The following is a 27,678-nucleotide window of genomic DNA, read 5'->3' as shown; positions in this document are numbered from 1 at the left end:
TTACCCAAGGTCTCTTAGTGGGTTTCATGGATGAGCTGGGAATTGAACCCAGAGTCATAGCTTTTATAATACTTTTCTATATCATGCCGTTTTAATGGATTGTATTCTTTTAAAGTGATTTATCACATTAAACATGTTATTAGCTGTTCTAGGAAGCTGCTGAAGGACAGGGTATAAATCCCTTAAAGGAAATAGTGAAAGAAATGGATTCATGGGTAGCCTACATTACTTATCTGCTTATTAAAAAAAAAAAATACTTATCTGCTTATGTCATTCTTTAGGAATATATATATGTATCATCATGTTAGGCATTCTGCTAGTTTTTGACTTAGCAGAATATGATGACATCACGTTTACACATGTCTTTTATTAGAGTAGACATTACCAGGCAGACAGCGGCAGTTCTCTAAAATATCTGAATCCTTTAATAATGCATCTCTTGCTTCAAATTCTTCCCAATGAGAATTTAATTGCTAGATTAGCCAGAGGAATGCTAATTTGTATTACAGTACATCTCCACTACTTTTTATTATCCATTAATCACTATCTAGTGATCCAGTACATAAGGGGCTCAAAGGCAATTTATGATAATGCTCATGATAATTAGATTTTATATACACATAGACTTAAGTGAGAAGCAAGTAATCTCTGAGGTAGAGGATTTGCCAAAGACAAGAAAAGATTCAAGTCTTTGCCAGGATGCAACTATTAACTATTAATGACATGTTTGTTTTGCTCTTCCTCTAAGCTGTTCAGGGCAGCACATTCTGTCCTCTGGTTTGCCCTCTTTTCCTTTTCAATAGTACCAATGCAAGTCTCATGGCTGAGGCAGGTTGTAAACCCATGTCTCTTAGTTTTAGCCTACTGTGCCTTGGTTGGTCAACTTGTGATGTTTCAGCTACTTTTGGATTGTAGCTACCATCATTTTTCACAACTCACTCTGTTGCCTGGGACTTGATCATCGCTACACTAAACCTTACTGGTCAATAACATTGCTTTTTAGAACCTAAGATGCAATCAAATTCAAGCTTAAGAAAACGAGGTATGCTAATAAGATTAGATAATAACTTTTTTTCCTGCTGTGCAAACCCACTCTACACTATGCATTCCAGCTTCCATAATGTTTTGATTGGCAACATCCTATGTACTCTCTGTAAATGCAGTCCTTATGTTTTTCTCTGATAGACAACTCTTAAATGTCAAGAACTTTCCACTGTATGATGCCATGTTGACACATAGACAAAAACATTTGTTCATATGCAGTGATCATGACAATGCCAGTTAGGCAGTGGATCACTGGGGTGACATTGTCTAAGGGCCACAGTGGAGAGGACATATTGGAAAAGTTATCCAGAGAAATGCCTGGAAGCAATACTACCTGCTTTCATAGAACAGTCTGCACAACTTAGATTATAAAGTACCAAAGTAAGTAGAAAGGTGCTGATGCAGGAAATCGCTTGGGATGATTTTCACAGTGAGGCACATGCTGCAGAGGCGGGAGGGGGCCTCCAACTCACTTCCACGGATTGAACCTGACTTCACTATAGCAATCAGTAAATGCTGAAGGAGAATAAAATAGAGCTGAAACTAAATTCTGTATTATATTACAGCATGCACATACACATACACCAAAAATGCAAAATAGAAAACAATTTCTCTTAGGAACCAAGAAGTTCAACATTGGCATTGGGTATGAATAAGGACGAGCAAAAGCCTCTCTACAAATGATTGGCTGAATGAGAGATTACATATTTGTGGACTATCCATAATCTTTCACTTCTTGTCTTTTCTTTTCCAGAGACAAAGTACTGGAGCAACAAATGGAAAAGATAAGACTTCTGGTGAGAATGGTAAGATTTTGTGGGATTATATTTCCCTGTGGTGACTCATGTAATTTATTCTGATTCAGGGAAATACCCCTCTGTAGAGACAGATGGGACTCACACTTTAGTAAGTGCAACTGGGCTGTGGGTTCAGTCAGACATCTCCCTCACCCATCAGGCAATAACAGATTCTGTGCCTTATTTTGGTTTTAGGACTGAGCAATTCATTCCAAAATTCTGACAATCTTTTTAAAAGTTATAATACATATTTTAACCCTTTGGCAATAAAGGTTTCCTAGCATTTGGGCATGTTTGACTTTCAGAATCATGAAATTATATGACATATGTGGAATGCTCCTGTTGAACATTCCAGTCGATCAGTGGCAATTCCTTCCTCCATGATGCTCCATTCCTATCACCCTTCCAGCCACATGTGGGCAGCCTGTGGTTTGTGTGGCATGTGCAGCCTTTGGAAACCTTCATTGCAAATCACTATGGCTATCCATATACCCTAATGCATAACTCAGCCAAGTCTGTCATTCAGATGGGAGCATGATTGGATTGGGAGGAAGTGCATTTGAATGCTTCCTTGCAAATCACATAAATTGGTTGGGCCAGAAGAGTGTCTGATGGGGAAGACGGTACATGATTGTGAATAGATCTTCTTTGCTTCTCCAGTCCTGTTCAGAATCACTATCCTTATGCTGTGGAAAAGGAATGACACCTTAGGGAGAAAACTAACTTTAAAAATACCACTGCTACAACCATGCTAGTCGAGCCAGGTCTCCAAGAGTCAAAGACCCAAAACTTTAAATTAGCAGGGAATATGACATCATCTGTCACTCCTCCAGACTTCTATGTTTTTTCTTAGCTGCAACCTCTACAATAACTGGGGTGGGGGGAATGGATTTACTGGAATTGCATTACAGTAAATCTCTCCACGTGGGGTCACATGTTAATTGTGCTGGCCAATTCTAGTACTGAATGGCACCATGATGCAATTGAACCAGGAGATTAAACACTCATCCAACCGCACAATCAAATGTTTATGCATATCCATGCACACGGCCATCCAGATTTTCTGTATCAAAAAGAAAAAAAGAAGTCCACCTACTTCAATAGGGAAACTTACACCTGAGTAAGACACCAACAGGATTCTGGTCACTAGGATCTATCCCTGTTGTGATGCAAAGCACAGTGGGCCCTTAGTATCTGCTGGAGTTTGGCTCCAATATGTCACATGGATACCAACATCTATGGCTGCTCAAGCCCCATTAAATATAATGACATAGTAAAATGATGTCTCTTATATAAAATGATAAAATAAAGGATTGCTTTTTGGAATTTATATATTTTAAAAATGTTTTCAAGCATGGATAGTCGAATCCATGGATAAAGAATCTCCAAATGATTTTTTCCTTCAATCTCCAAATTTCTATCACTGAAGACAGTGAGCCACTCAAAATCATTTACAGCTAGAACTCTTACATTTTCTGTATATGCATGCCTAAATTGCATTTTTAAATGTTCAACTGAAATTTTAAATTACTACTATGCTAGAAATTTGGGATTGAAGGAAAATTGTATTGGGGGCTGAATTCTCATTTGGATAGAATATTCTCATTTGTTCCACTCTAGCTATGCCTCTGCCCTTGCCCCACCTATCACCACAAGGTCCCCAAAGGGGGAAGTGTATATGCCCCCACCCCTTTACTCATAAAACTGATTCTGTATTCTGTGTTCTGTTAACTAACTCAATCCTCATTGTGTGTGTGTGTTTTGATTTTCCCCCCATGATTTTTTCCTCTGAAGAGATTTTTTTTTTACTTTTACAATTCATAGGATTTCCTTGAGTCTACTAATACCTCCCTCTTGAACACAGATGGTGACATTTTAGCTATATAAGCCACAACACACACCTCTGAACACTGCAAGTAGAAGGAATGGTCTCCAAACATCTCATTCAAATTGCATAGTGTTCTCAGATTATCCACAGGTCTTTCAGAGGGCTCCAAGCCATTGCAGTGTGGTTTTGTCTTTCTAGAGGATTGAAAGGACATGATGCTTTAAAAGCACATAATAATGAGAAGCTTTGGAAAAAGCAGAGATAAATTCTGTCCCTGTCAGACACCTTTGCCAAGTCGTCTCTGGTTCCACATCTTCCGCAACTGTATCAGCATTTCACTTGCTGACTCAGGGGAAAAGCAAACATAGCCAAGCTGATTTGTCCATCTCAGGTGAATCTATGAATGAGTAAGCTAGCTTTTGAAACATGCACATTTTGATAGCAAATTCCTTTTGGTAATTTAATTATCTGCTGTTGTTTAAAGACAAAGGATGTACGTATTCCTCTCAGTGCAAAACACAGAACAAGTATGAAGTGTGGTGGCTTCTCTTTGTACAAGTAGTGGTAGCTATTCAAACAGAGAACAACAAAAATAAAAAAGGCAGGCAGAAGAGCAGTGTGTGTGCGTGTACTTTGAAATTGCCCATTGATTTATGGTGACCTCATGAATTTCATAGGTTTTCTTAGGCAAGTAATACTCAGAGGTGGTTTTGCCAATTCCTTCCTTTGAAATAGAGGCCCGATACACACCACCAGGAAGCGGTGTCCTGGCGGCAATAGTAGGGCTCAGAAGTGCGCACCAACCACATGATCCCAAGCCCTACTACGTGTGGGTGGCAGCCTAATGGCAGCCTCCTGTCCACACAGGGGCTGCCATCTTTATGTAAGGGATGCACAGCATCTGCGCATCAGTGCATGTCGCTTACATCACTAGTGCGCCAGTGGCACACTTGCGATTAAGCTGGGCATTGTAAAAAGAACCGGAAGAACCTGGTTCTTTTTACTCTGGAGGGACATTGCATGGTTTGGCAGTTGCTGTGTCCCTCTGGAGGGAAACAGGCCACCGCCAGCCCACTGTTTTGGGGCGGTCTGTCCCGGGCCACAGTTTACAGTACCTCGTACTTGCTGGTAGTCTCCCATCCAAGTACTAATGAGGACTGAAACTGCTTAGCTTCCAAGGTCAGATGGAATCTGATGTGGTGTCTTTAGTGTTTAGCCCCTGGAAACACAAAACAGGAAACCCAAGATAAGTTCCTATGGGGATCATCATCATCTTCACCACCAGCAGCTGCAGCACCACTGTCTTCTTTTTCATTTATATCCCGTCTCCCCCCACCACACCCCACAAACTGCAGATGAGTTTGAAGGATGTCTAATTGCTTTAGGATAGCCATCCCTAACCCAGCATATTCCAGATGTTGGACTACAAATGCCATAAACCCCAGCCAGTGTCTGAGTAATAGGGCTTGCAGTTCAAGGCATGTGGAAACTGCCAGGTTGGGAAAGGTAACTTATACAGATGACCCTTTGGATGCATGGGGGTTCTTTCTGGGACACTGTACAGATGTGAAAAAAACATGAATAATCCATATTATTAAATGGTGGTTTGGTGAATGTGTATACTTCAGTGTGTCCATGTTTACGTCACTGCTATTCAATAATAAGAGATGATAATAACATTGGGCACCCCATCTACTTGAATCAGTGGGAAAAAACTTGGAAGAATAACTTTAAACTTACGGTCTCTCAGAATCTGCGGGAAAATTTCTATAAAATGTTCTTCCGATGGTACCTGACTCCTGTTAAAATTGCTAAAATGTCCAAAAACTCCAATAATATATGTTGGAAATGTAAGAAAGAAGTGGGAACCTTCTACCATTGTTGGTGGACATGCAAATTTGCTAAGGAATATTGGAAGAATATTAATAATCAAATTAACCTCATTATGGGGAGAGTTATTAAACACAAACCAGAATGTTTTTTGTTGGGAATATTCGAAGAGGATATAAAGGGGAAAGAAGAAAAGATACTATATTATTTAGTGGTCCTAGCTAGGATATGTTATGCACAACACTGGAAATGCCAAACAAACCCGACAATTGAGGAATGGATTCACAAAATCTGTGAAGGAATAGAAATGGACAGATTGACTCAAATTTTGAAGGATGAATCTACAGGCAAGATAAAAGATGACTGGGAAGGTTTCTTTAGATTCTTGGACCCTGAGTGGGGTATTAAAGCTGCATCCTGTATATGAGACTTTGTATATAGTATAATATTACTTTACAAACATAGTTAAATTGAGATATGTGTTTAGAATAATATATTAGATACATTTCAATAAGGGCAAGTGGATCTGGATTGTTAACATACTGCATTTTAAGAAAGGCAATTTTAAGCAAGGATAATACAGATACTGGTGAAGGGAAGTCCTATGTCTGTGCGAATGTGAGTTAGACTGTGTTGGATAACAACTGGCAACTGAAAGATCACATAAGAATGAGAAGGTTAAAGAAGGAGAAGTAAGTGTAGAAGGTTTGAGTAGGTTGAATATCAAGAGTTAGGTTAAATGCAGGAGAAGGGGTAGGGATGTAAGGAAAGAAATAGATTAAGACAGGTTTGTAGTGGAAGGCTTAGAGATTTGAGGGTGCTTGTAATTATAAGAAGGATTTCCTCTTGCGAACAAATAAGTACGAAGTGTGGGTATAATTGTACTTTTGTATGTCATGTTTTTTTCTTTCTCTTTTTTATTTCATTTTATTTATTGGATATTTGTTATTTGTTATTGATATGTCTGATGTATATAGATGGATTGATTGTATGTTTTCTGTGTATATATTATTTTCTTTCTTCGTTGTGTTATTTGTTTTAATAAAAAAATTTTAAAAAATAATAAGAGATGTGATGAAGTTTACAGATCTGAAGGGCCGTCTGTAGTTTCCAAATGCCAGAGTATGCTGCCACAGTCATTTTGTGACTGGGAAGCAAGCAGGAGGCACCTGGCAGCAAGAATCTGGCTCTAGTTCTGCAGTTGGAAGTAGAGAATAAACATTGCCCTCCCTCATTAATAGCTATGCATATTTGCTGGAGATATCGGTAGGTGATATCATTGCCCTTCTCCCATCCTCCCTTGGCCATGAAATGGTTGTGGCACTTTCCTTTAGCATTTGGAAACTGACTTCTGGAGGGAGGAGGACACAGAACTGTGCTTGTGAAGTGTTAAGTTTCAGAAGGGCCATGTAGGATCCTGCCCAAGCTCATATGTATTCATAGTGGTATAATGTTCAATGCTTAGCTGTCATGACACATCAAAACAGCTACCATATATACTCATCTATAAGTTGATCTCGTGTATAAGTTGAGGGCAAATTTTGAGGCCAAAATTACAGATTTTGATATGACTCAGGGATAAGTTGAAGATAAAACTTAGGGGCATGCAACAAAGGATGTAAAGGACGAAGTTTACTGTCTTCATACAGAAATGTCCTATTCAGATCCTTCTAAGCCGAATTCCTCTTGGCACTCTTTTGAGGGGAAGCACCAAAGATGTGCCACCACTGCCATTTTCCCACCCAAGCATTCAAAAAGGCCAAAAGCAGCATCATGGTGGAAAGAATAGAGGGGGTTGGTGTATCTTTTGGGTGCTCCCACGATGAACTAAGCTCTTACCTTTTGTCACTCTACTGAGAGAAGGAGGACAGTTAAAATACACTACTTACATTGACCTGTGGATAAGTCAACCCAGCTTTTTGGGGTCAATATTTTGACAAAAATTTCTGGACTTATACACGAGTATATACAGTATCTTGAATCTATGAGTGTGAGCGTGTTTGTTTCTTTAATCTGGATTGCTCCACATTTTGAGATTGACTCATTACAAGGTGCACAGAATCCTCTTTTGGCTTTGCTTCCCTAATAAGGCTGTATGCTTTTCTCCTTGGTACTGTTTATATCATTGTGAAACACAATGTTCCTAATAAAATTCAATTATGAACTGAAGACAAATGAGAGAAGCAGGAGAAAGGCACAATTTGGAAAACACCACCTTTCCTTCAGATTTTGGGAACTGAGTTGATCTTCCCTCTGTATGTGGTTGGTTCCTTCTCCCACAAAGTCCCTTTCTCAAGGGATGACAAAACCAATCACAGTCTTTACAGTTTTTACAAATCAAGCAGAACATGTTTTAAGTGCCTTTTTCTTTCCTTGGAAATAACACTGACCCAAAAAGTAGTACATGTTGTCCCCCTCTTGGTTCTCATGCATACCCGTTTTCTGCTCACTCTCCTACTGTGTTCACAAACATTACATTTTCCATAGTTCAGCACTTGCTGCCACTCATCTTTCTTCACAGCAGCCTACGTGCCTTGTGCATAATGTATAAGCTGTTGCCATACAAATAGTCTAGCACATTTGGGAAGTGGAAAAGTAAATCTGTGCCAATGGAGGCTGGCATCCAAAGTCACATCTCTCCTGAAACATGCATATTACTGTCCTGAGCTGTAAAGTTCTTCTCTGCTTAGTGTAACTTAAGGTAGGAATGTCTTTGTTTCTCTGGCCATCAAAGCTCTCTTTAGATAAACATATGAAAACAATACGATACTCATGGTATTATTATGAGAAGTATAATAAACAAGGATTTGTGCTAGGTCAGGATTTCAATGGCTTTTCAACTATTATTCTGAGAAAAAATACAAGATAATTCTCACCAGCTGGGAAGGAAAAACAAATATGTCCTCTGTTGATAATTGATACCTTTTTGAAAGAAACACAGTCACTTCATAGTCTTGCTGAATACAGTGCAGATTCAGATCTAGGTTATGAATCTATAATTGCAATCCAAAATGCCAACTTAGACAAATATGTGGGGAAGGTAACATGGTGGTCAAGACATGTATTGTACATGCACTGAATATGAGACACTGCAGATACATTCCCTGGCATCTCCTTATAGAACTGGGGAAGATTCTTGTCTGGAGAGCGGCTGCCACTCAGTGCAGATGCTACAGAGCTAGATGGACTGACTAATGATCTGACTTGTTATAAGGCAGCTTCCTATGATCTCAAAATAGAATTAGGACAGAGAGATTCCCCTGCCCCCCCCCCCCCCCCGGCTGCATTTTTACCCTATACCCTGTGATCTATACTAGGGCTTATTTTACTTCCTTGGCTGACCTGTAGCTGAATATTTCATCAAATAAGTGCATCTTTTCAATCCCATGGGTTTCCTTTGCCAGTACCTCATTAAAAAATGTATCTGGAAAGACGTCATCATGGCAATGGCTGCATAGCCTGCCACATTCTGTCTGTGAACTTCACAGGAAGTTTTTGTTTCATGTATGATTTAAGATGTTCAATTTCCATTCCACCAAAGTGTATCTCCGGTGTTAAGCAAAGAATATGACAGACCAAGCTCTGCTTGTCTCAGCGAATGGGGGTATTCTGGCTTTTTCAATATGATCTGCCCCTAATAAGGGGACTTTTCATAAAAGAATGAAGGGAAAGCAGTATAGATGATCAGGTCCAAATGTTTTCAAAGAAGGAGCTACTAAACAGCAGATTAAGTTAAATGTCATCTTATTTTTAATTAACTATGGCCTGTTACAGACTGCCAAAATAAAGCTGCTTCGGGTCTCTTTGGAGGTATGCTATTTAAATGATGCATGGGTCCTAAGAGTCTGGAGGTCGCACCAAAGCCAGACTCCATTCCTAAGCACTGGAGTGCAGCTTTGGTGCAGCTTCTGGATTCTTAGGATGCATGCATCATTTAAACAGCATACCTCCAAAGAGACCCGAAGCAGCTTTATTTTGGCAGTCTGTAACAGGCCTATATCTCAGTTATTTCTCTGCATGCTGATACTTCTGCTGCATGTCTTCAAGTTATTTCCAACTTATCACAACCCTAAGGCCACCCTATAACAGGGTTTTATGTGGCCGAGAGTGTGTGACTCACCCAAGGTCACCCAGTGGGTTTCCATGGCTGAGTGGGATATCAAATGCTGATTTCCAGAGTCATATAGTCCAACACTCAAACTACTACACAAAGCCGGCTCTCTCTGTGTATGTTCAAAAGTAAAAACCAAATGGAAACAAATGAAAATGACCGATGGGTTGTTGCCTGTATGAGATATATGTTATATATGGAGTATTTTATGTAAAAGAGTCAAAATGGCAGGATGTGGAGGCACTCTTCTAAGACCAAGTCAGGGCTGAATTCACAAGTACATAAATTATTTTTTTTTAAGGAACAAGAAGTGTCAGTTCATAGCAATTAGTTGTCCATAGAAGGAAGAAACACTTTGTATATCTTTTTCTCTCCCACATGCTTCCTCCAGATCATTGTAAATGAAGTCTCTATGGCAGGGGTGGGCAGGGCCAAAGGTCCCACTTTCTGGCTTTCTCAAGCCACTTTGCAGGCCACATGTTTACATTTTTCAAACATTTTTTCAATTTTGTTAAATGCAAATGGATTACTGAAAGTTAGAGTAATTACATCTCAATTAATTGTAAAATATATAATTATAAAAATGATAAAACAAAACAAAACATTAAAACAACTGTTCAAACAGATTTGAAATTTTGCAAACTATTGACAATTTGAATTCATGATACTGCATTCTGAATAGGCTGAATAGGTGAAATATGTCTTACCTTAATTTCCCCCCAGATATTTCTATACTGCTTTTGGGGCCAACGATTTAAAATAAAATCAATAAAATAAAAACCATTTAGTTACTAAAACCATCCTGTATAACACTGCACATTAACATTATCAGAAACCTTTCAGACTAAAAGCCTAATTAAAATGTTTACTACAAGGGAGAGAAATGCTACAAAGGAGAGTTTTCAAAACCTAACAACCCAGTTCATATCTCTTCAACACCCAGAACTGTTGATATTGCATACTGATATTCCAGACTAATGCAGCTATGTCTCTAAATTAATATTCTCTTTACCTGGTACAGAAATAAACTTGAAGTATGGAATAAACTTGAGTATTTTAAATTTGATTTAACTTGTTAAATCCTTGAGACACCACACACATCATTGCAGCTGCACATCAAGGAGCTGAACGGTTCCTCAAGCTGTTGGAACTCTGTGGTTCTTGCTGGGCTGATAGTTCCTATAACATGAATAACTGGGGTTTTCTAGCTAGGAATTGCTGTGACATTGTGTAAAATGGCTTCCATGTTTTGGCAAAAAAAAAAAAAAAAATTCTTGAGAAAGCCTATGTAAGTTGGACACATATTAATCAATGCTCAATTAATTAAGCTGTTTCTCTCTCTGGAATTCATTGTTTCCCTTTTGTGATCAATCACATCTCCTGCTTACCCATTCTCCCAGTTTTCCTTTGTTGTCATTGTTCTGTCTCTTCAGATAATTTCTGATTTATTTCTGTCCTAGGGTAAACCTATCACTGGCAATATTTGTTCAGAGGGAATTTGCCTTTCATTTTCTCTGAAGCTGAGATTATGTGACTTGCATGGCTGAGCAGGGAATTAAACCCTGGTCTCCAAAATCCTATTCCAACACTCAAACCACTACACCATGCTGACTCTCCACATTCCATTTATTAAAGATAATTAATTAAATATAATTATTTGTCTTTAATCATCTTCCATTAATTATAAGACAAATAATTGCCACATTTAGTTATTGCATTTTTATGAAACCGGATTGCATTGCAGCCACTGATTGCTTTTCACAACCAATTTATAATTTTGGGGGGTAGTTTTGCATTTTTTTTCAAGGTGAAGGAGTTGAAAGTGAAGTTTCTTTTCTGCTACTAACTTGTGGGGGAAAATTTGATTCTATCGCAGCATCTTTGGCTAAAGCCCAAAACCTGATATAGTGATTCTCTGTGATTATGGCAGCAAAAGGGATTGTGCCACTGAATTTCAGCAGTTGGTATTTTGTCCTGTTGGGGTTCAGGAAAAAAAGTTGAGATCTGCATGTAGTCTGCAGGTAAAAACTTCCCCACCTTTGCTTCATGGTTTGGATATATTTACTATCCAGGAATTCTGAAGACACAGTCTTTTAGGGCTAATTTTCAGCTTCCAAAACTGGGACTCATCTTGAGACCTTTCCTGCCCTCCATTTTATGATGCTAAATGCTAACCATACTGGGATTCCATACCTTCCAACTGTTCTGATTTGGCAGGGACAAGCCTAATTATAGAATCATAGAATTATAGAATCGTAGAGTTTGAAGAGATCACAAGGGCCATCCATTCCAACCCCTTGCCATGCAGGAACTCTAAATCAAAGCATCCCCGAGAGATGGCCATCCAGCCTCTGTTTAAAGACCTCCAAAGAAGGAGACTCCACTACACTCTGAGGGAGTTTGTTCCACTGTCGAACAGCCCTTACTGTCAGGAAGTTCCTCCTAATGTTCAGGTGGAATCTCTTTTCCTAGAGCTTGCATCCATTTTTCTGGGTCCTAGTCTCTGGAGCACCAGAAAACAAGCTTGTTCCTTCCTCAATATGACATCCCTTCAAATATTTAAACAGGGCTATCATATCACCTCTTAACCTTCTCTTCTCCAGTCTAAACATCCCCAGCTCCCTAAGTCGTTCCTCATAGGACATGGTTTCCAGACCCTTCATCATTTTAGTCGCCTTCCTTTAGACACGCTTCAGTTTCTCAACATCCTTTTTGAATTGTGGTGCCCAGAACTGGGCACAATATTCCAGGTGGGGCCTGACCAAAGCAGAATACAGTGGCACTATTACTTCTCTTGATCTAGACACTATACTTTTATTGATGCAACCTTAAATTGCATTGGCCTTTTTAGCTGCCGCATTACACTGTTGACTCATGTTCAACTTGTGGTCTACTTGGACTCCCAGATCCCTTTCACATGTAGTCTCATTCATCCAGGTGTCCCTCAGCCTATATCTGTGCATTGCATTTTCCCGCCCTAAGTGCAGTACCTTACATTTCTCCGTGTTGAATTTCATTTTGTTAGCTTTGGCCCAGTTTTTTATTCTATTCAGGTCGTTATGAATTTTGATCCTATCCTCTGAAGTATTAGCTATTCCTCCTAATTTGGTGTCATCTGCAAATTTGATAAGTATGCCCCCAATTCTGTCATCCAAGTCACTGATAAAGATAATTAATCCTTTGTCATCCTACTTTTTCATTGGCTTTTAAAATGTCCCAGTATCTCTCTCCTTCTCCCTCTTTCCTCCATGATCCTCTTCAATTACTACAAAGCAAGGGTAGAGCAAAGCAGTGGTCTGACTCTTTCTCTTCTCAGTAAGCTCAGGAAGCTGCAACCTCTTGTAACATTTAATAACATTTGCCATCTTGACCCCACTCCAATGTTGCTTTGCCACACATGACCCATTTTTCATCTGTGAAATGCTGGAGGGTATGAGACTCAATACTGGGACTCAGTAATGAATCCTGATCCCCCGGTTGAAGATAAAAGATGTGTAAATTTTGAACCTTATCTAAAGTGGACTAAAGACTTAATCCAAACTCAGTCTATTAGTTTTCTGTTTTGTGGTAAATTTTCTTTACAAAACTAGGTATCTATAGTATTTATGCCACTGTAGCACAGGTAAACCTCTTAAAATCAGCCTGGTGTGAATCCTTATTAGTGTGGTATGAATGCAGCTAGAAGGCCATCCAAAAATAACAGTAAACAAACATTATTGGAGACAGGGTGCAGCCTATAAGTCAATGGTTCAAATAGGCCTTATTGCCTTAAAATGTAGTACCAGGTTATCCAACTACTTTTGCATCATAGTAGCATCATGAACAGCCAGCTTCTGGAGATGGCAAAAGTAGGAGGGGGGGGGAAGCAATCAGTATTCATCTTTATCACTTTAAAAATAGCAACACATTCTTAAAAGAGTCACTGCACCACCTATTCTTTTTAGTTTTCCAGTGTGTTTTTCTTTGTTAAAATGACTTGGTTTGAGAGATGCTAAAAGCCTTGGAAAGTGATGTAATTTCACCTGCTGATAATATGATAAAATGTTAATCATCATCATTGTCATCATCTCTTGAAGTCTTTTTTTGTCTGTTTCTAATGTGTGCTGCTACTAACATAACACATTTTGCTTGATGTTCGAAAATTGCCATGTAATTTGCCATAATTGGAAGAGTCTGCTTGAAAGACTGGCAGAGTTTAGAATAGTTTAGGAGTCATAAATTAGGAGTAAAGATGTGTCTATGGTTACTTACATTGTCTGAAAGGGATCCTGAAGAGACTGTTGAAACAAACTACATTGATCTGACTGGGGAGAAGGTATTTTATGCACCCTGCTTGAGTTTAGTCGATTCAATTGCTCTGAATACAAGTAACAATGTACCATTCAGATATTTATTTGACACATCCATATTTTATTCATTGTTCCCTAAAGATGCTCACATGATGTAACTGCTCCCATATCTGTGCTACAAAGAGCTATGGCCAGTCAGGGTGTTTTGGTGGACGAACGAAAGATCGACATACACAGAAGAAGCCCCCAAAGGCTATGTTTCATCTGGGCCCATATGAGCAAAATGAATAGTGTACATGTGGATATATTATAGTGATGAAACTGATTCTTACAATATTCATATCCACTAGAAGTAAAGAACTATTCAAATAGATTTGAAATTTGGCAAACCATTGACATTTTGAATTCATGACTCTGCCTTCTGAATATGCTCAGTCTTATCTTTATTTTTTCAGATATTTCCATACTCTTTTTGGGGCTAAAGATTTAAAATAAAATCAATAAAATAAAAATCATTTCATTACTTAAATCATCATCTATAACATTTTACATTAAAACCACCAGGGCTTAGAAAACCTTCAGACCAAAAACTTAATTAAAATGTTTACTTTTAAAATGATACAGGCAAGAGTTTTCAAAACCTAATGACCCAGTTCATATCTCATCAACATCCAGAACTGTAGAATTCAGGGACATAGATCCAAAACACACTGCAGAAATAATCCAGTTTGAGACTGCTCTAACTGTCTTGGCTCTATGCTAGGGAGTTCTGGGAACTGTACTTTTGTGAGACATTTAGCCTTGTATGTCAGAGAGCTCTGGTGCAACAATAAACTACAATTCCCAGGATTCCCTAGCACTGAGCCAGGGCAGTTAAAGCAGTCTCAAATGAGATTATTTCAGCAGTGTGTTTTGAACCATAGCTGTGTTAGTCAGGAATATCAATATGCAGCAAAGGGATCTTGTAGCAGCATTGTTATAAATCAACAGTAATGAAATACACACAAATTAATTATCTTGTAGCACCTTTGAGCCTTATTGCATGAGAAAAGAAAGCTAAAACAGACCGGGAGAGTAGCAGCTTTCTCTGTGCCTCTCTGCATGCCTTCATAACACTTCCATTCTTTTCCTGAGCTTGTAAAAGCATGCCTTTTCTCATGCTGGAAAAATCCATTTGACAAAATGCACACTTTTATGACTGTGTCTCCCTCAGAAAGAGAAAGTAAGTGCTATGATGGTATCGGGAAAGGCATGGAGAAAGCTGCTACTCTCCCACTTCATTTCAGCTTTCTTTTCTCATGTGATGAGGCTCATAGTCTCAACGGTGTTACAAGATCCCTTTGCATCCAGAACTGTGCGCATGAAGAGTGAAAGGATTCTTACATTTTCCTCCTCCCAGCATGTCCTGCTTGCATTACTGATTAAAAGGAGTACTTGTTCCACAACCTTCCACCACCTGAATGGTGGCAGATGGGGACATAGAGCAGGGCTGTCATGGTTGTTGCATCTAGGCTGAGGAATCCATTGCCCTAGAAAATCCAACTGATACTCTTTATCAATTGCCCCACAACTTTCAGTTTCAGATTTTTAAAATGTGTTTTTTGAGATATGCTTGTGCATTGGGATAAAAAATGGTATCACTATCTTCTCAGAAATTCTGTCATTGATGATTGCTCTTTTGAGCCATGTGAATATCCATGAACTCAACTGCACTTCCTTTAACTCCTTTCCCATCTCCACGTGCGAGCCTTTGTCTAGAGATGTTTGCATAATGCTGCTGGCACTGCAGAAAATCTGCCCTCACCATAGATACGTAGTGTGAACCAGTAACCTCTGGTAAAATGTTGAAAGCAGAAATAAAAAAATAGAAACAAATGAAAAAAGTAACCCTGAACTCTCCTGGTTAGAATATATTTTTTTAAAATGCAGGAAGGGGTATTTTTCACTGAGTAATAATTCAATCGCCTTTCATATCAACATTTTTGATAGAAAAGCATACTGTACACAATAAAAATCTCTAAATGTTAAAACAGCAAAAAAATCAGTTGTACATTAAATATAGTTAACATTGTTCTGTCACAGGTGAGCTAGTAAGAATTGCCAAATAACTACCTGCTTTGTAAACCTTTGTTGGAACCTTTGAGCAACATATTTAAAAGAGACTCAGGGCAGTGGTTTGGGAAAAGCTGAATATTAGTTATTTCCTCATGATAGGTTGACTTTAGGGTTGGAATTGATTGGGGGGGAAACACAACTTGAAGGTACACAACAGAAAGAGTTCCTTTGAGAGAAGTTTTAAAGAGGGGAGACTAAGGAAAATACTGCACAGCATTCTGAGAACGTTCTGGGAACCCGATGGGAATGGAACACATTTAAGTATACCGCATGTATGTGTTCCCATTGGGTTCCCAGAATGTTCCAAATGTGTTCCACATGTGTTCCAGGGAGGGGACGGATTAGATGTGTTCCCAGCGAGCTGTAATGTTCTCAGAACGTTCCAAAAGAGGTCTGTGCAGTATTCTCATGCGTTCCCAAATCCATTCTCTCATTCCTCCCTCTCCTGACTGGCTGAAAGAATGCCCTTCTCTTTAGTCCTCCAAAGTCCTAGAGCATGCAAAAATGTTTATTGCTCTCCCAGGTATGACGCGGCACCCTCTTTGACAAAAGGAACATAGGTTTTATCCTATTTTCTACAAACGTATGTCAGCATATGATGCCCCAATGTTTTATAGGGGCTTGCCTTCCTTCCCTCCTAAGGGAATCTTCAGACTCCCTTCGGAGGGAAGACAAGCTCCAGCAGGGTCAGTGAGGCTGAGAAGCACATTCCCGGCCTGAGTCCCTAGGCTTACTGAAATCCCCCACCTCCCTTCCTCATAGGAATCAATCCAAAAATGGAGTTTAAAAGGAGCAGAGGAGAGCCCTATGGGTCTGCATCTGGGAGAGATTTTAAACTGTGTTTTTGGATTGATTCCTATGGGGAAAGAGGAGAGAGAGAGAGAGAGATGGCAGGGCATCCCCATAGCCAAGCTGTTCAGCAGTGGAACAAGCTGCCCCACATAGTGGTGGACAATCCTTGGAAGGTGTTTAAACAGCTTGGAAGGTGTTTAAACAGGCTAGAAGACAACATCTCAAGAGCTTTGGATTCCTGTACAGGCAGAGGGTTGGACTATATTGCCTTTGAGGTCCCTTCCATCTCTACGATTCTATTAAAAATGCTCTTCTGCACTTTTCTGGAAAAAGCTCATATGGCTATGTAATGTTTGAAATCTGAATGAGTTAGCTTAGGCATTTCTTTGTAAAATTGCAGATGTAAAGCAAATGGATCCATCTCTCCATCTGTTGGTTTCTGTGACTGCAGGCACAAGATTGGCTGCCTTGCTGTCTTCCTTCAGTTGCACATTCCCATCAAAGATTAACATTTCAATGCAAGAGCAGAATTAATGGCAGTGATACTTCAATACTGTCAAACTCCTGCTCTAGTGTTTTTGTTATCCTAAGCAATCCTGTCTGGCCATCGTGAGATGATTTACAGTTGACCAAGTTTGCCAAAAGCAGAACTTCACTTTAAAAGGTTCCAGTGAAGCAAGGGAAGCAGATTTGCCCTTTATGGTTTTACAAGATATGACCAACTCTGTCTGTCTGTCTATCTATCTCTAAACTGCCATGTTGTATTATTAAAATTACATCATTTTACTTTGCATTGCTATGATTTAGTCAGTTCTCACTGACATTTGGAAATTGGAAGACAATTGAATCCAAGTGCACAATATTAGAATCCAATTCTTAGTCATTGTCTTACAAAACTATACTACCCTATTCATTTTATTTTCATGGATAGTTTACAGGTTATGGAATTGCTGGATTTATTTGAGATTTTTAAATATACATCCTAAAAAGTCGTGTGTGATTTGGATACAATTTGTTAGGAAGAGAATGCTGAATTTCTCAGGAAATCTCCATGCATCAGGAAAACCTTTAGTGTTGTCAAGATAAAATGTGCCAATGCAGTCCCAATTTAAAAGAAAAAAAAGTTTTACCTTTGTTGGCATGTTTTATCTTAACAACACCTAAAAGTTTTCCTGCTGCAAAAGCATGTAGGCTTTCCAAGAAATGCAGTTCTCTTCCTAACAAAGGGGTTTGTAGTCTCATAAAGGATTTGAGACAACCTGGATCTCAAAGACAGTAACATTTTGTCTTGTTAATGGAATTTAAAGTTTATTTCTTGGACTTTAAGAATCTCCCAGTACCCACATTGTCAGAAGGAAGAGGGGCCAGCCTTCATGAATACACTTTCATATAATCTGTACTGAGGACAACAATCACAATATCTTGAAAAAATAAAGGCCTATGACTAACATTGTCATTTCCCCCCTTTTTCATGTATGCTTTTAAACACCTTTGCCTGAAGAAGAAACCAGTGGAGCTTCAAAAGCATGCAACATGTATAATGTGTGCTTTGATTGTTCCAGTAGGTATCACTTTTTGTGGATTTTGTTATGATATTGTACTTCTAGTGTAGTTTATATGCTTAATCTTCATCTCACAGAAACTACTATGGCACTTTGGTTTGAATTATGTTGTTCATTTTCAAATTAATTTTCACCATAGATCAGATTTTCTAGTTGTCTTGTCATATGAGTTCATTGGTTTTTAGTACTGTTCTGTTCTTCTCTTCTTTTTTATTCTTCAGTTTTGCAAAATCTCATCTTTCTCCTTTTCAAAGACATCTCTTGTGTTGTGTCATATAGTCCTCCTGAAAGATGTTCTTTTCCCCCCTACCTTTTCTTCATAAACCTACTTCAATTTTTTCAGGAACTAGGTTTCCCATTCCTCTTAGCCCATCAAACTCCAGATTTTCCCATCTGCTTACTGTGAATGACTTCCAAACCACTAGTGAATTACTCAGCCTAATAAATGGATTTTTCAGGAACACTAACAGCATTTTTATGCCCAGGAGCATTACTACATGTGGAAGCAAATTGCATCAGCTAGAGGGGTTTATTTTAATACAGACTGATGAATGCAAATGAATGCACTTTATGAATGCTCTCTTTAATGTGTATTAGACAGACTTTCTGAGTCAAACCACTTTGTGTCTCAGGAATATAATTTTTACAAAGCAAAATCTTCTAGAGAAGAAGAGAGTGGTGTAGTAGGTCATACCTCCTCAACAAAGCATTTATTTAATTTATATCTCACTTTTCTACCACCATAAGATTAAAAGCAGCATACAGCCTTTAAACCCCCCAGTGCAATTTAAAAAGTACTATCACAAAAGTTAAAACACAAATTAAATTTGATGTTAAAAACATGTCAAAATGACATTTTAACACATTTTAGTGTTTTAAAGAGCATCAAAACAGTTAAATAAAAAACACTACAATCCCCTGCGCCCCCCTCCCAATTAAAAGATTTATCTGCTGCAGCATACTGAAAACCAAATGCCTCCTTACATATAAAAGATCTTTACCTGCTGGTTGAATGACATCAAAGAGAGAGGTCAACCGGACCTCTCAGGAAAAGGAATATCATAATTTGGGAGCAGCCAAGCAGGAATGCATCTTCCAAATGTGTCAGGCTACAACCTACGTCATCCACAGCAAGCATGACCATGTTGACTGGGTGATCAGCATCATAGTCCAACATATCTGGAGAACACCTGGTTGGGGAAGTCTATCTAACTCTATATGTGTCTATCTATTTATATATCTACCTATATAACTATATATGTGTGAGAGCTTACCCACTGGCCTTCCCTTCTGCAACATCCCTCATGTCTAGAAACTATCCCTAATTATCTCACTAACTTATACAATCCCCATGGCAGAATACACCCTGAATCACTGCATGACGGTGGATTCTGACAGTGTGTACCATAAACACCAAATTGTCATGGATTAAAACCAAGACACATGTCCAAACAACTCTACTTACCAAGGAGGAAGGAAATACACAACTGAGGATATACAGGTGTGGGACTCTGCTAGAAGCATCCATATGTTACACTTTATACAGGGGATCCTTGATATCCCCTGAGATTTGGTTCCTGGACCCCCCATGGATACCAAAATCCGTAGATGCTTAAGTCACATTAAATAGAATTGATAGTAAAATGGTGTCCCTTATATAAAATGGCAAAATCAAAGTTTGCTTTTTTGAATTTATATTTTTTTTAAAAAAATATCTTCAAACTGTGGATGTTTGAATCTGAGGACACAGAGGCATCTTGGTAAGTGTATGAATCACTACAATATTTCTATGAATGGCAGAGTACCTTGGCAGTTTTTAATCAGGAAGACAGAGGAAAATGGACAGGTTGCTTAAATGACAGCTTTCCACAATTAATGATATTCCCCTGCAGTCTTAAGTACCAAGAAAGGGTTGTTTGCTTCTGGAATGATTTATATCTACAGAGACAGAGAGAACTAGAAACAGCACAACAGTGGTTGGTAGGGGGCTTCCATGTGGGTGAAGCAGTAAATCTGCTCTGGGTTTTGCTCTGAACTTTAAAGCAGTCAAAGATACTGTATCCTGCCCCCCCCCCCCCCCCCATGAGCTTTAGCACCTTGAACATTCCTCTAATGTTTGGACACAGCAGATTCACCACAGTATTGATGTCAGAGCCATAGCTGCCACTGTGGTCTCTAGAATACGTTGCAGAATGAGCTGCAAAGTCTAGGGCATTTGAATTTGAAGCACAATTCCCTGAATCTCCTACCCAACATGAGGATTCTGGAAGTTCTAATCCATTCCTCCTCCCCCATGTTCTTGTCTGCAGCACATACTCAGGAATTCCTCAGCAGACAAATTGATGTGGAAAGAGTCCCTTGAGGGTAGGAAGTCTGAAATTCACTGGATTAAAGAAACATAGTCTGCTTGCTCTAAGAAATAGGTTTACCAATAGGCTGTCAACTGAGAGAGCCTGACCGATCAGTTTTAGAGACAAATTTGGCACACTCATAAATCCTGGCTGAATTCAAAATGTCTTGTCAGAGTTTAAATTCACATGAGGGAAACATGAAACATTCTAGAAAAGGTTTTTAGGCACAATGCCTATGAAATGAACAATAATAAGAAATCATGGAAACCAGTTTGATTAAGAACTGATTTCCAATTTATTGAAATGCCAGCAAAATACCCATTATTATAAATGGTGATATATCACTGCATGAAGGATTTATTTGCAGCATATCTCTGAGCATACTCGTAAACATTGATATTAGGGGGTCAGCTAAAGCTGTGCTGAATCCTTTGGTTTTTATTGTGCTGACATTTTTCTGGATTTAAATAGTTTATACCGGGGTGGGCAAAAAGAGGCCTGTAATTGGAATGCAGCTTTGAATGCCACTTTTGTGAAGTCCTTCCCAGACACCCAACCTTCCACATTTAAAAGAGATTGCCATGATTTTTGTTCAAAACCCACACAAAGAGCCCTCAAAACACTCCAAACTTCACACAGAAAGGACCCTGTCCCCAAGTATCACTAATTCCACTGGATTCCTTCTCAAAATGGGACAGGAAGGACAATTTTGGGAAGGGCTCCAATGAAGATACAGATTTTTGGAGCTCTCTTGGGGTGGGATACCTGGGAGTGGGTGGAAGGTCAGATGGGGGAAATTGGGCCCTGGCTCTCATCAGTTTCCCACCCCGGTTTGCTCTCAGCAACTCTTGGATACCATCACCATCATAGATAGACTCAGAAATGGCTTCTACAAGGAATATTTTATCGACCATTCATTCTTACCTTTTTATCTCCCCTTTCCCCTAAAATATAGCCATCTACAACTGCTAAAACCATCATGCTAAAAATGGTTTTAAAGGAACAGATAAAAAATGTATATCTTCACATCCTTCCTAAATACAGCAAGAGTTTGGAACTGATTGAAATTCTAAAGCTCAGTATGTGGACAAGCTGAAAAGAAGACCTGTGGTCTCTTTGCCAGAGTCACTCTGAGCCATTTATGGTTTCAAAAGATGAAACCAACACCTTGAACTAGACCCAGAAAACAATTGTCAATCAGTGTGAATCATTTGGTATTCCATCCATCATCCCAGCTGTCCCATTGACCTAAAGTTCCTGCTGCCTGTACCAGGATCTAGTCAGTTTGAGATGGCATGCATGAGAGGTCATGTCCACTACCTGGGTTGCTTCTGCATTTCAGAAGCCATTTGGGTAGTGGGGCTGGTGACTTCCATGTTAGTGGGGCTATGAATCCAGAGTTTCGACTGAATTTCAAAGACTCATCCAGGCTGCTGAGTCTATTTTATCTTGTATCACTTTTTTAAAACTAGGAGTAAGATCTGAGGAATTGGCTGTTCCACTGACATTCACCAGTTACCACAGCAACAAGGGCTTCAATGGGAATGCCAGCCATCTCAGCTGAGAGTTTTTCCAGGACCATGTCAAGTTCAAACAGTTTCCAGGGATGGACCAGATAAACTTTAATAATAATAATAATAATAATAATAATAATAACAACAACAACAACAACAACAACAACAACAACAAAATGTATTTGTATCCCGCCCCTCTGAGAACAATCGGGGTGGCTAACAAAGTTAAAAATACAAAACATATAAAATCCCTGGTACCCTCCCCTCCTTAAAAAAGTATTAAATCCAATGCAATATTTAAAAAACAGAACAAAAAACAACAAACAAACAAACAAGTTAAAAACTGACCAGAAGGTCAACAACATCACACCAGCAAACAATCAGTGGGAGCAGCAATATCTTTCCCAGACATTTTTCTAAGGCTGTCTATTCTGGGAAGGCCTGCCGGAAGAGATCAGTCTTAACAGCCTTTTTAAAGCTAAGGATGTAAATAGACGGATCTCATCCGGCAGGCCGTTCCACTGTCTGGGGGCGACAATGGGAAATGCCCTCTGGGAGGTAGTCGAAAGGCTAGATTTTTGTAGCTGAAGTAGGCCTCTCCCAGAGGAGCGGAGTGTGTGGGGAGGATTATAGGGGAGAAGGTGGTCCTGAAGATAATTTGGACCCAAGCCATTTAGGGCTTTAAAGGTGATAACCAACACCTTGTACTGGGTCCAGAAGCTAATGGGCAGCCAGTGGAGGGACTTTAGAACCGGGGTAATATGGTCCCTCCTGGATGTTCCAGAAATTAGTCTGGCTGCCATATTCTGTACTAGTTGCAGTTTCCAGACCAAGCACGAGGGTAGCCCCATGTAGAGCGCATTACAGAAGTCTAGACGTGAGGTTACCAGTGTGTGCACAACAGTCTCAAGATCCCTTACTTCCAGAAAAGGGCGCAGCTGGCGTATCAGCCGAAGCTGATAACAGGAGCTCCTGACTGTCGCATTTACCTGGTTCGACATCAGGAGCGACGAGTCAAAGAGCTTTAGCTTACATCGAGGGCAAAACATCAGTGTAAGTTCAACACCACCAGGTAGTGATGTGTCCAGTACCTACAACCACTGATACGTCTTGTTGTAGGTAACTGCTGTTAAGTTGGTCTTGACTTATAATGATCCTATGAATGAGAGACGTCCAAGACATCATGGTATTAAAAGATCTTGGAAACTTGGGACTGTGGCTTCCTTGATTGAACATATCTACTTGTAATGTAGTCTTCCTCTTCTCCTGTTCCTTCCACTTAACCAAACATTATTTTTTCTTTTTTAACTGTTTTTTTCAAAGACAAACAAAATAATAATAATAATAATAACAACAAAACAAACAAAGAAACCTTCTTTTGTTCAACTTCTTTTTCACAGTAGCTCCTAAGAACTTAATACAGTAATTACATCCTATGTTCTTATAGTAAACCTAACAGTGACTTCCTAGATATAATTCTTAATTCCTTGTTTTGTATAAAGTACACTTTCTACTTTTATTTTTATAACCGTCTACTTGGTTTTGTTAAACATCTGGTAAGTAGCTTCTAAGCCTTCATAATTTAATTTGCTTATTCCCAACATGCTTCTAATTTTTCCCATTTCTTTTTGAATTGTTGAGTTGTTTTTCCATTGATTATCATAGTTAATTCATCCATTATTGCATATTCATTTAATTTAATTTCCCATTCTTCCATTTGTGGTATATCTTTTTTAATGTTTGGCAAAGACTATTTGGGCCACTGTGGTCATATATAATAGTACACTTGTTTCTTCCTTATTTAATTAGTCTTTCAAATCATCTGTTATATTTAATAGAAACAATTTCAGACTCATTTTAATATCTTTCTGCATTATCTCTGCTATTTTTTAAAATTGATATCCCTCCAGAATGTTTTGGCTTTTTTTGCATTGCCACCACATATGGTAAAATGTTCCGTTTGGCTTTTCACACTTCCCACAATGGTTGTTATTATTTTTTTTATCTTTGCAAGTTTTGATGGTGACATACTGTATGCCATCTAAAGAAAAGCTTGTAATAGCTTTCCTTTAAATTATTACCTTTTGTAAATTTTAAATTGTGTTTCCATGTTTTTTCGCATTCTTGTTTTTCTAATGAATCATGCTGTCTCATTATATAGTGGGCCCACCATATTAGCAGGCTAGCTGTTTGCAGTTTGTAGCATCAGGAGCTAGCCTTGGACCATACAATCCAGTGGTCATGCATGTACACAGCTGGATGACATGGAGCCGTTCACATTGCTCTATATTCATTGTATATGAACTTGAGATCCCATGATATTTTATATCGTCAGGGGGAGGGCAAGCCCATACCCAAGCCCAAGCTGATATAGAGCATCCACTGTATGTCCAAAGTAAGATAAAGTTCAGTGAGAATTCAGGCTTGATTTGCTCTTGGACCCATGTATGTGGTCCCATGTGGCAATCCATGTTTTCTGTAGACATCTCCAGCACCACATTTCAAATGAACTGATTCTCTTCCTGCCAGTTTTCTTTACTATCCAGCTTTCACCTCTACCCTATTAGGCTTCAATAGGGTAGGTAGGAGTGGATACAAGTAGCCCATGGGCACTAATTCTGCTAGTATTGTCCACCTATAGTGTGTTTGAGTAGAATGCATATATTGATGAAGGGAGGGAACAAAAGTGTCTCTTAAAAGTATCTTACAATGGTGAATGTCCAGTTCAGCACAAGAAAAAGAGACTTATATGTGTAATATTTGTTTTGTAAGTTTGTCTATATTTCGTTTTCTATTAAAATAAAAATTAAAAAGAAAAGAAAAAGAGACTTCATTGAGCAACCCACTCAAGAGTACCTCACAACCCATCTGTGAGTCACAGCTTAGTTTGGGAAATGCTATGTGATTTCCTTACAGTCTCCCCCCCCCCCCCCCATATACCATTTTATGAGCTTCAGCTTCTCTTAATATTTTTGTGTTAACTACAGTATTAATTTCTTGAGATGATACTGTTCAACCAAGAGAAAAATCCTTACTCCCCAAACTCAATTAGGTTTTAATATCAAGCTGACACAAGGCTTTATGCACTTTAATTGTAATTGGCAAACATCCTGTTAAATCCATATCTTCAAATTCCTGACAGCTTCATTTTAAAGGGAGCTTCAAGGAGATATCAACTTATAGAAGATCTATAAATGTATTCAGCACAAAATATAGAGATCTCAAGTTTCCCATTCTTTAAAAGGCCTGGGACAAGCCTGGGTTGGGAATGGGATGAGTACTCCCATGGACAAAGCTGTTCAAAACCATCTGTCCCTGTGAGTTTACATCCCATGCCTAGCGTGGGATGTTTTTATTAGTTTTTCCCCTTATTTTATTTGTACCTTTACTATGTAAAGCTCTGTGCAAAGTTTATTTATATCTATAAATAAATGTTAATAATAATAATAATAATAATAATAATAATAGTGCGGGAATGAAAGCCAGTGTTAATCTCTATTAACAAACAGATGACTTAGGGTTGTTACACCATAGTCTTGAACATGATGCTGTGAATGTTCAACCTGGGGAAGGCTAAAACAAAGGAAAATAACCGAAGCAGTGGCATAAAGAAAATAAAGAAAATATCTTGGCCCTTTCACATTACCAATCACATCTCTGTGATTCCAGTTTAACTTTCCTGACAACATCCTGTAGAAGCCTCTTGCTGGTATTTTGATAAGAGACTAGAGTGCTTTGTCTGAAAATTCTGAATACCCCTCCCTAAATTGAAAATCCCAAGTTTCCATAGGATGTTTCTATGGCAGTTGAAGTGGAATCAAAGCACTACAGTTGCTTAGATGTGAATGTATGTCTGGCTGTGAACTGTAGCAAATAGCCTTAGGGAAAAATAGAATAAAGGGTTGAGGCTTGTCCAGCCTTCCAAATCATTACGTTAGAGCTTAAAAAGTGAACCTGTTGGTTCAGAACTAATATACAGTATTTGAAATTTCAGCAGAAGAAAATGCTGTGTGGAGCCTTTGGTGTGGTGCGTGACCTTGCACATGAATCTCAGCTGCTTAAGAAGGCTTGGGAAATTACATTATCCTATACCATCAGCACTCACTCAATAAATATAGATAAAAAAGGCAGGCAAGAGAAATCCCACAGAGCTAGAGTATTGACTTCCAGCTTTGGCTAAGCAGTGTAACAACTCTCTATAACTAATGAGCAAGCAGCAAGAAGGACACAGTGCCCTTTTTGATTCATGTGCTGGTCTTTGAAGAGAACCTATTAGTTGTCGGTGCTGTCCCTCTTTGTGCTTCAGAATAAATATTTTTTGTGTCCTATTATGGGAGGGTTAGCTATTGTCCTTTGGGAGAAGTAAATTAAATTTTCTTTTCCCTCGTTATTGGAATCTTTATTACAATTACCATGGCAAATCCCAGACGAACATGAAAGAAATACAGAAGAGGGTAAAAGAAAAGCATATTAACTTTGTGTAATCAATCCATATGCTGTTTGACAACTAATACCCAGACAATGGCCTGTTACAGACTGCCAAAATAAAGCTGCTTCGGGTCTCTTTGGAGGTATGCTATTTAAATGATGCATGGGTCCTAAGAGTCCAGAGGTCGTGCCAAAGCCACACTCCAGTCCTAAGCACTGGAGTGCAGCTTTGGTGCAGCTTCCAGATTCTTAGGATGCATGTATCATTTAAATAGCATACCTCCAAAGAGACCCGAAGCAACTTTATTTTGGCAGTCTGTAACAGGCCAATATGAATAAAACTTGTTGTGCAACCCTTTGGGGAGTAGCAAGAAGAGTCCGAGTCTTTTCAAATTTAGAACAACATCTCATTTGGGTCCATATAAAAGTAAATGCTTTCCCTGAAGGGGGAATCTTCATTACTTGTTGTAAAGGTGGGTTCGAGCTAGAAGCAAATGGTTGAATGGTTGTGCTGGTATATGATGAAATGAATGGAAGGGAAATATAGGATTTGGACAACCTTGCTATAATAAACTACACATTTGCACACACAAAATACACACCATCAGTATATTTACATGTACCTCTCCAACATATGTGCCCAAAGATATTGGCCCTTCATTATGGACTGGGTATCGCATATAGCACAATAGTACAGGACTCATGTTGTCTATCAGCTACAGTCACAAGGATAGCTTACTCTCTTGAGGGCATTCGCTTCTCTCTCTCTCAAAAAAAGTGGGTATCCACAAGTCTGCTTTAGATGAACTTCTGTCAGAATCAATAGCAGAAAAGAGTCTCAAAGGATATTTTGGCCACTTGAACTTTTGTTGCTAGTCCTCAGTAATATAAGCAACTGTGCATTTCAAATCAAAGTCAGAAGGCACATGTTTAAAAGGTCTCCTTGAAATGACCTGTTTTAACTATTACTGTAGTGTGTAGCAGTGACCATCATACCATTCTTCTTCCAGGCCAAAA

General features: G+C 38.9%; 1 protein-coding gene across 2 annotated transcripts in view; it reads left to right on the top strand.

The window, feature by feature from the left end:
- The window catches only part of PCP4 (Purkinje cell protein 4), an 80,218-nt gene that overhangs the window by 37,703 nt on the left and 14,837 nt on the right, over positions 1 to 27,678 (top strand). The window contains exon 2 of one of the 2 annotated variants that reach the window (XM_089508100.1): positions 1,799 to 1,841. In XM_089508100.1, coding sequence (XP_089364226.1) covers positions 1,799 to 1,841 — 43 coding nt within the window. Of the gene's footprint in view, positions 1 to 1,798; positions 1,851 to 27,678 lie in introns of both variants that reach the window. The other variant, XM_089508099.1, reaches the window with a different exon arrangement.

This window comes from Sceloporus occidentalis, unplaced genomic scaffold (genome assembly GCF_023333645.1).
Source record: "Sceloporus occidentalis isolate IW3139 unplaced genomic scaffold, rSceOcc1.0.p SCAF_2, whole genome shotgun sequence".
NCBI lineage: Eukaryota > Metazoa > Chordata > Lepidosauria > Squamata > Phrynosomatidae > Sceloporus > Sceloporus occidentalis.
Note: the sequence above shows the minus strand (reverse complement) of the source record. Positions and strands in the feature narration are given on the sequence as shown.